General features: G+C 37.9%; 1 protein-coding gene across 1 annotated transcript; it reads right to left on the bottom strand.

The window, feature by feature from the left end:
• Positions 1–3,769: 3,769 nt before the first annotated feature.
• Positions 3,770–7,149, bottom strand: shisal2a (shisa like 2A). The gene is made up of 4 exons (XM_053681478.1): positions 6,771–7,149; positions 5,345–5,481; positions 4,225–4,589; positions 3,770–4,066 (listed from the first exon to the last, which is right to left on the bottom strand). The coding sequence occupies exons 1-3, from the start codon at positions 6,950–6,952 to the stop codon at positions 4,372–4,374; spliced, it is 537 nt and encodes a 178-aa protein (XP_053537453.1). The 5' UTR covers positions 6,953–7,149; the 3' UTR covers positions 3,770–4,066; positions 4,225–4,371.
• Positions 7,150–10,041: the final 2,892 nt, after the last annotated feature.

Here is a 10,041-nt window from a genome sequence, read left to right as displayed (position 1 = left end):
CTGGATGTCTGTTACTCACCATCAGTAGCAGAGGAAATTTAGCTTCTCATTGCAGTCTCTGTTCTCCCAAATGTTTGTACTGGTGTTGTGAGCTCCACAGCGGTAACTTGGAGCTGGGCACGAGGGCAGCAAGACCAGGCTCCCCAGCGGTGCCATGTTCACACAGACCCACTGTCCATTCACAAAGCGCACGCCAATCCACACACTGACTGTCTGGGTTTGTGCTATTGCATTTTCAGCCAGGGCTAGTTGCTCTGGAGAGACCGGGCTGGCCAAGCCGGTGTAGTAAGTTCTGCAATACTCAAGAGCTTCCTCCCATGTCTTACTGTCCTTCACCAAAACAAATCTCCAGGAACAATAGAAAGGATAAGATGCACTGCACTCATAATCATTCCACCCCTCTGATTCTACTTTGACACAGTTCTGTATTCCGTTAAAATTATTAGGTTGGCCAGTGAGCCACTGAAAGAAATGAGGTGATTCTCCATCAGACCATTGCCAGCGTTCTGATCCAGGTGCAGTTCTGTTCAGCCCAATCCAACTATCTGAACTGATGACGCCTGAAGATGCATTCATCAGTCTCCGGTTCTCCGCATCAGTAGTGATGGTTGCCAGATCCGTATATTTTTCCCTGCAGTACCTCTGAGCAGAAAGCCAGTTCATTTTTTCAGATATGTAGATATACCGTCTTATCTGACATTCGGCCATGCCACAAAGCAGGAGAAAAAAGACAAAGGACAACTTCATCTCTGCTATTATGTGTTGAGCGAACAATGTTTGCTTCTTACAGCGGGCTTTATAGCGAGATTTACCGATTTGAATACTGGGGAAACTCCCTCCAGATGAACTATCCTGGAAAACCTGAAAAGCTACAATGGTTAGGGATGGATATTTGGGTAGAAAGGGTAATGGGTGGAGAAGGGAGGAATGGGCAGGAACACTGCTTGCTAGATAGTGGTATGTTCAGAGAAGCCAGATAGCTTCCTTGCTAATAACTAATAGCTAATCACTTTGCATCGTAAGTAAATTATTAAAATGGAGCTACTGGCTTACTCACGCAACAGCAATGACTCAATAGCTGAACATTTGTTGAGTTACCTTGTACTCACATTCAACCATACATGTTTGAGCCAGAATATACAGATGAAGAACTGCACTGGTGAGAACAACACCATGAGGCATGCGCAGAGCAAATGAGAAAACTCGACCACTTTTTATATCCGTGATGAGCAGAAAAGTATCTCAAAATTCACAACACATGGATGGGCTACAACAGCAGAAGACCACATTGGGTTTAACTCCTGTCAGTCAAAAACATGAATCCGAGACTACAGTCTCTATGGTGGAACACTGGGCATGAACCTGTTTATCTTGCACCTTAAACAGTGTTTACTTCTTTGTAACGGTTTGTTACCGTTTTTCTTTATAACGATAATGCCTTGAACAGTAACGCCTTAAGATTACACAATTAAAATAATGATAATAATAATAATAAAAAAAAGCATTTGGGGCAGTGTCCAGTTCTGCTCCTTGCTTCTAGCTATAATGTGGCATAACTACACAATTTTAAAGTCTCAAAGTGACTTTTAGTAGTACAGTATAACTGGAAATTGCAAATAATGACTATATAATGAACCTATCTTACGGTCTATGATAAACTTGGATTAAAGTAGCTAGTTATTTTTAACAAACTACCATTAGCTAGGTTGCAATATTAGTCTTCTATGACAAATTTGACAGACATTTTTATTTACTCACAGGAATCTTTTTAAATATAAATATTCTCCAATTTATATATATATAAAATTAAATTGGCAAAGCGATGGCATGTTATTATTCATAAAAATGAAACTTTTAAACCACTTCTCATAGTGTCTAAAGGTTGCTTACCCAAAGTTCTTAGAAAGCTTTTCCTTATCTCAGACCAGCATGTCTCATTCAATTTGTTCAAGAATGACTGATACTGTACTGTTAACACTAATAGCACTTTTTCTTCAAGGTTACAAACAGTACGCACACCAGTGTCATTGAAGACAAAGAACTTTGCATACTTGATTTTAATTTAAATCTCTCAAATGCAAACTAGCTACGTGTCATGGAAATCTAGACCTTGACGTTCAAATTTTGTCCTTTTTTTTCTCTGCAAATACTAAATAGGGCCTAGAGTCCAGTTTTCCTTTTTCAAGTTTTAGACTTGTTCATATAACCAAAAACCAACTAATAAACCATATATGCCATATATGAATTAGAGCAAAACTATCATTTATGGTTGTTTGGACTATTTCTTGGTTTGTTCTCTTGGAGTATGAATACGAGGTTGCGCACACGTAAAATCCCTTGGTCGTTCATCGTCGCGAAGAAAATCAAACAGCTGATAATACAAGAGATAGATGATAAAGTTAAAAAGGAAACGAAAAGCAGTTACAGATATCATTACACACAATCACAGCCTCAACCAAAAGTTTTCAAAAGCTTGGAACTGTTGGAAAGTTTCCAGGAACTGAGCACCTTTCAAATATGGTGGTGGGTCGTAGATGCTTTGGAGTTGCTTGTGCGGTTTTAACTGTCTACCATGGTATAATGAAGTCCAAATTATAAAAGATCATTATAAAACATGTTGCCATTGTTTGGGAAGATTTCATGCAACAAGTAGCAATGTGATCTCAGACTAATGAGAAGAATGATAAGTCTCTGGAAAAGAGTTGCAGGACGACCTGAAAGCAGCAGGAACAACAGTTATACAGAGAGCAATAAGCAATGGACTGACCACAATCCAGCTCCGTTCCTTCACCTCACGTAAAACTCCTCTGTGAAAAAAAGGATAGGTTCTGGATAAGCTCCAGATCCACCATAACACACTTCCTGAACAACAAGGACAAGCATACATTTTGGCGTACAATTAAATAAAAATATATCCACCAGAAACAACATAATCCAATGGGATTAAAGACATCTACTGGGTTTTAAAGAATAAATACTGAAATAAGAACACACAGAGAATAGTAATGGATAGGATCTTTACAAGTTTCTAACATGGAAAAACAATACTGACATGAAGAATTCATATACTGAATAGACAACAATATGGAGATTTTGTTTATGTTTATTAAATCGGTTTGTTCCAGAAAGATTACAATAAATATTAAATTTTTTTTTTTTAATGAAATTATTATTATTATTTTAACCAATTATTTGAATGGTAAAGTAAAAAAACAACATTAAAAAAAGTATTTAAAAATAATTTAATACTATGACATTAACACAACACAAAGTCAAGTATAATCAATAACTATATAAATGTCTTTTGATTTGACAGTCATGTGTGTTAATACCCTTGTGTCTTTTAAACGTAGTGAAATACGTGAAATACACCAACAAAAAAAAGATATGATATGCCTAAAAATATGATATTACAATGTAGCTTAACTATAATAACTATAATAACTGCATTTCAAAAATCAAACATACTTCTACTACTTCTAATATAGTATATAGCTCAATACATAAATATAAAATAATAAAATAAAGAATGATAAAACCTATGAAAATAAAACTACTGAAAGCACAACTTTCACAATATTTGAAGATGTCATCCTTAAAAATCTGCCGAGAAACTGGTCTAACTGTTCAACCAAAAGTACAAGACAAGAATGTGTGAAGAAATAGTTATTTATAGGTCATAGCGGCCCCAACCCCCCCCCCCCCCCCACCCCCCCCACCCCCCCCGCCCCCCCGCCCCAACCCCGGTTGTTAAATTAGATTATATTGATTTGTTCTCATTTTGTTATTCCATTTGTTCACAAGGTATGATTTAATGGCTTAAATATTTATTGTAGTGTAGTAGCTGGCTAGTTTGGTCTATCACAGAATTTGTTAAATATCTTTTCTCCTTAATGGCCTCTAGATAATATTTGCCGAATTTGCAACTGAAACCAAGATACACAGCATGAGCCATTAATTCAGAAGAAACCAAGAATAATGGTGTTAGACCACAATAGTTCAGAAGATCTGATCAGACAGGTGAGGTCAGTCAGGACTTCATAGTCAGCTCACCGTCGGGTATCATCTGATACACAAGGAAAGAATTGAACAAGTAAAAGAGATATTTGATGTGAGACTTTAGCTGATTCATAATTCCAAGCTCTTTTCTCACAACATTCATTTCATAATAAAACCCAGATTTCTGTTTCACCCTCCTAACCACCAGGGGCAGTGTTTCAATACCTGGATACTGGAAGCTAATAACCGGAAGGCATCGAGTGAAAATCCCATGAGCGCCAGAGAGCCACTGCTGAGCCCTTAGATCAGCTTGAGGCTTGACTTGGATTCTGACTCTGACTGAGTAAAAGCACCTGCCAGTGGACACGGCTCCTACGAAGGCCCTTCAGCATTCACTCTGGCTATGGTGACCCTGAAGCAGGGCTGAAACAGATGCTCGGGCTCTGCCCGCTGCTTGGCACAGTGCAGTTTGCTATTTGGGAAATGTTTGCAGAAACCCTGAGGTCCAGTGGAATGGCTGGGATCACGGCCTGCGTCACATGAGAGAAGTAACACAAATAATACGTCAGATACAGGCTCAAGGGGAATTCAGCGAACTGCTTACATGAGCTCTGACTCGAGCTACCAAACAACATGATGTATTACATCACTCACGCCATTTTCTTAACTTTCTCAGAGATCTTATACACACACACACACACACATATTCATCCATCCATCTTCAACCGCTTACTCCTTTTAAGGGTCGTGGGGGCACCTGGAGCCTATCCCAGGGAGCATCGGGCACAAGGCGGGGTACACAGGGTGCCAGTCCATCGCAGGGCACACATTCACACACACATTCACACACCCATTCATACACTACAGACACTTTAGACACGCCAATCAGCCTACCATGCATGTCTTTGGACTGGGGGAGGAAATCGGAGTATCCGGAGGAAACCACCGCAGCACGGGGAGAACAGCAAACTCCGCACACACAGAGCCGTGGGAATCAAACCCCGACCCTGGCAGCGTGAACAGGCGAACGTGCGAACGTGCTAACCACTAAGCCACCGTGCACCCCACACACACACACACACACACACACACACACACACACACACACACACATATACATATATATATATATATATATATATATATATATATATATATATATATATATATATATATATATATATATATATATATATATATATATATATTTATTTATTTATTTATTTATTTATTTAAAATAAAAGAATATGATGTATGTACATTAGAATCATTCTGTACTGGGATTTCACATGTTATCGTACAGCATTTTACGCATGATATGGGTTTCGGCGTATTGCTCACTGACCCGGCTCGCTGAGAGGAAGGCCGCTGTCCAGCCGACTGGGTTTCGTGTTGATGAAGAGGATGCAGAGAACACACACAGTGACAATGAATGCCAATAGTACAACCGCAGCCACGGACAGACCTATGAGAGCACCAATACTGCGGAGGCGGAAAAAAGGGCAAATAAATGGACAGAGAATTGAAGGTTCATTCATTAGATGATGATGATGATGAAGTCGGACAGCTGAACTGCCAATAAATGTTTAAGTCGCTTTCTCAACCAAGCAGGACACAAAACTACACGAATAGTCACCAGGACTACTGACAATCCTACAACACACCAACAGAGGGCAGTATCACTGGAATCACTGTTACTGAACACCTTTATAGCTAACGTTAATTACATCGCAGGTTTAGATTGTAAAGTATTTACCGTTTTCTTCAGGATCAAGTATTTTGCTGGTTTGGTGTTTTATTTAAATTTCATGTTCTTGTTTTCTTAAAGCCGGTTTTATACTGTGTGATTCCAGTTGTCATTTGAGATTACAACGTCACGCTGTACAAGATCGAACGAGTCATGTTATGTGTCACGACCAAACAACTCTTTAAACATATGCAAATTTTGCCTTCGACACCAAACTCTTACAGTGTAAATCCAGCTTGTCCAGTGTTGGACAGAGAAATTTCAGGTCTCTGAGTGGGCGAGCAGCAAAAGAATGAACTTTAATGAAAATGAATGTTAAGGTTTATTTAAAAAAACAAAAAACAAAAAAAAACAGCAAATACAGAAATTACTATTGTGCCCATTTATAGCATTATTATTATTATTATTATTATTATTATTATTATTATTATTATTATTATTATAAGATCTCAAGTATATTTAATTCTAGACGATGTTTATCTTTCAATCATGCATCATTTTGATACCCTGGATCTATAGTTATGATGATTTTGCAATAAATAAACAAACAAATAAACACATTGTATGTCTGAGGTCTTACTGTTTTCACATTGAGTGTTAGTCTCGTGTTATAGCTTAGACGACAAGGGTACTAAAATGTACCATCAAGGCTACGGTTCTTCTTTACTGCATGCCGTGTACTTTTAAAGCATCAATCTGCAAACTAATTATGGCACATAATTACAACAACAACAAAATCCTCAAACCTTTTCACGTTACACCTTTAACTAATAAATATATACCACTACAGAATCATTTTAAAAGATTTGACAGGTTATTTCAATGTGTACAGCACTATTCTGTCACTAGTATGTATTGGAGCCAGAGAATTTTATCTTAATATTCTTGATTTCTGGAAAAAAAAAAAAAAAAAAAAAAAAAAAAAAAAGTTATTAGATTGAAGTAATTATTTATAGGCAGTGTTTTTTTTTTTTTTTTTTTTTTTTTTTTTTTGCAGTGTAGTTGTGCATGAGCAGCTCCTTACCTGAGCCACCACATGTATCCGTACTCGTAGGGAAAGAAGCTGTTGGGATCATCACAGCAGTATTTAATATCGTTGAAGCCGCAGCAGAACTGCGCGCGCTCGTCGCCGCCGGCTTTCGGACAGATGAACGCTCTCACCAGCTCCTTCTCCGCGGTGTAGTAACTCGAGCACACTGCACTCATCCTCACATCTCAATCAAACATCTCACATCTCAATCAGTTCTCTCTCTCTCTCTCGCTCTCTCATTCTCCACTTTGCACCTATTTAAAAATAATAATAAATCATCCCAGTGTTGTACCTTGATCCTAAACCCTCACCAAAACGCTCCTTCAGTGTCCTTCTTCTTCTGTCTGTGTTTCAAACGACTCTCTTGGCACTGTGGTGCACTACACCATCATATCCCAGCACTAATCTTGGCTATTGTGTAGGAAAACGCTTTATACCGCAGCGCTGTTGAATTCTGGCTCCTGATTGGTCAGGAGGTGTACAGAAGACACCAGTAATTCACATGCATGCATTCACATGTTTATATTAATATATCATCAACTTGTATGATGGATCCTTCACATAATCTAAGGCTAATAATTAACCTTCACACTGATTTTTCTCTAAGGTTATCAGTTTTTTTCAAATTTTTTTTTTAACATTAATGGAAGGAGTCTCCAGTGTCAGCGCTTTGAACAGTCGGTAAGTTTATTCCGATTTTTCCATACCCATCACAAGCTATAGTACGTTTTTGTTTTTAGTTTTTTTTTCTGCCTTTTTCCCTTCAAGAGAGACTGGTGAGAGAACTACTGTTTACAGCTGCTATAAGAGGAGGTAACTTCCATGTTGGGGTTTTTTTTTTTTTTGGTGACTGCTATTGCAAACAGGACAATCACTGAGTACTATGGTGAAAACCATAAAGAGAAAAGACCTTAGATGAGCTGATGTTTGATGATGATGAGGGTGATGGAGAGGATAAGAAACAAGAAGAAGAGAGTGACCTGCCATTATCTTCAGGGTTTTTCTTTACGGCGAAAGATAGGGTCTCCAAACCCAGACCAGACTGGAGTAGTTCCTGCTGATGAAACGCATGCCCACGACATAGTGCTACCACCACCATGTTTCACAGAGGAATTGGCATTCTCCAGCCTTGGAAATGTTACACTAATTTAACTCAAAGGGTACTTACGCACAAAAAACACAGAATCTAGTTTGATGATCATTCTTTAGAGATGCTAGAAAAAAACAACTACCACCACCATCAGATATATTTACAGCAAAGCTGCTGTTACGCTCTCTAACGCTCTCCACGTCAAAATGTAACTGAGCAATTGGACAATTTTGAATTGTGATTATGGATTCAGCCAGCATAGCCATTCTGAAGCAAGCCGACATGCCGTTCATTAACTCACGGGCTTGAGTAAAGACTTTAGAATCTTAATTACACCCGAGCTGTCCATACTCTGCATTTAAGCTCTTTAAAATGAATCAGCAAACCCTCAAGGTCTTTTCATTCCTGGAACGCTGGCAAACTTTCATAGGAAAAACTAAAACCATGCCAGGAGCTTGTATAATTACTAAAATTTATTAACACGACTAGCACGAGCTGTTGCTAGGTGATTTGTGTTATTGTAGAAGCTCTGAATATCCATTAGAAAAGCATGTGCATTTATTTAAAAAAAATCTTTTTAAAACATGTTATGCACAAACATGTTCAACTGTTATGAGCTCATAAAGGAACTTACTTGGAACGGCCTTGGGTTATTATTCCTCCTTTCCTCTCAGAGTAAAGACTGCAGTTGACTGTTCAATGATGTTACAATGTACACATTGAACGATTTTTACTGGCAGAAAAAAACATGCTGCTTTTGGTAAACAACCTTGCGACCATACAAACTAAAAAAACACCGCCATTTACAATATAGGCCATTGGGAAATTGTGAGGAAATTACATTCACATAAATGCAGTTTGTTTAGAGAACGCGAACTACATCCTTTTCCAGTGCTCTTTTCACGAGACACAATTTCCTGGACCATTTTATGTTTAGTTGTTCCCTAAATGCTCTCTCAAGTACCTGGTACTACACTGAGAAATGCCACGTATTAAACTGAAAGCCAATTAAGAGCTGTTTTAAACACAGCTTGTTCAGAGGGACTTATCAAAGAAAATGTGCAATCATTGGACTGGTGAAGTCTTCTGCATGGAAGAAGTCTCCAGTGTCAGCGCTAAGATAAGAAACTTCTTCAGGATTTCCTGGTTTGACTGCAATTTATGTCTTTAATGAAAGCGATTGAAACTTATTTCAGACATTAGACAACATTAAATGTAGCTAACATTTGTTTCTTGCCTTCGCCTTTTGAATTCTTTTATTAAACATTTCATTTCAGGTTCTAATAAAAGGTTACATGTGACATCAGCTTCGTTAAGCCTGAGATAGACGCGATTTTTCCAAACGGATATCAAGCTGAAGAAAAAAACGTGTGCTATTTCATGCTATTATTTAAAAATAAATTATTAAATAAACAAAAATTGGAGATTTGAAAGTCTTTGGGTGGCTTTGTCCTCGCCGTATGTGTTAAAAGATGATTCTAGTTACAGGTTCATGTCTGCGTTTATTTACATTTATCTGGTGGTTCTGCGACTTGACTATTTTCTTCGCTGTTGGAGAAACACAACTCTGCTCAAGTGGCGGCTTTTGACATGTGAGCCGTAATGAAGATGAATGAGTGTTTGGGGAAAATTACCCAGAGAGACACCACATGGAGATTTACTTGGGAAACCAATGACATACACATCACCACTGAATGTAGCGTTTAGAAAGGACCCTTGCTATAACTGTTCCTATAAACAAATGAGCTAATGTGGAGAAAGTACATTAGATACAAATAGGTTGGCTGGGTTTTTCTTTATTTTTTATTTTTAGATTTCCATATTCATCAATCAGTTCAGAAGAATTAATTCACATCAGTGTATATACATATATAGCTGATAAGCATATGCAATATAATACCTTTATTATGATAAACAGTATAGTTAACAAAGCCAGGATGCCTTTGTTGTGATTGGCTGAGTAAAACTGCCTGCTGCGATGTGATTGGCTCAGTAAATCCCAGTGTTTTTTGCGATTAAAAACAGACCAGATTGGGATAGTTCACAGAGCGATATCAGGAACTATTTTACTGTTGTTTGAACAATAAAACACACTAAAACCACATAACATAACCCATGATACTTATACTTAAATACACAGTTATTTAAAATGTATAATTTGGTATGTAAATTCAG

The sequence above is a fragment of the Ictalurus punctatus genome, chromosome 7 (assembly GCF_001660625.3).
Source record: "Ictalurus punctatus breed USDA103 chromosome 7, Coco_2.0, whole genome shotgun sequence".
NCBI lineage: Eukaryota > Metazoa > Chordata > Actinopteri > Siluriformes > Ictaluridae > Ictalurus > Ictalurus punctatus.
Note: the sequence above shows the minus strand (reverse complement) of the source record. Positions and strands in the feature narration are given on the sequence as shown.

Excerpts from the sequence above, each read along its gene's own strand:
- shisal2a (XM_053681478.1), bottom strand. The coding sequence starts at position 6,952 with ATGAGTGCAGTGTGCTCGAGTTACTACACCGCGGAGAAGGAGCTGGTG. Across the intron at positions 5,482-6,770 it reads GGATACATGTGGTGGCTCAG|TATTGGTGCTCTCATAGGTC; the intron begins GTAAGGAGCTGC and ends CCGCCTCCGCAG. Across the intron at positions 4,590-5,344 it reads CCTTCCTCTCAGCGAGCCGG|GAATTCCCCTTGAGCCTGTA; the intron begins GTCAGTGAGCAA and ends AAGCAGTTCGCT.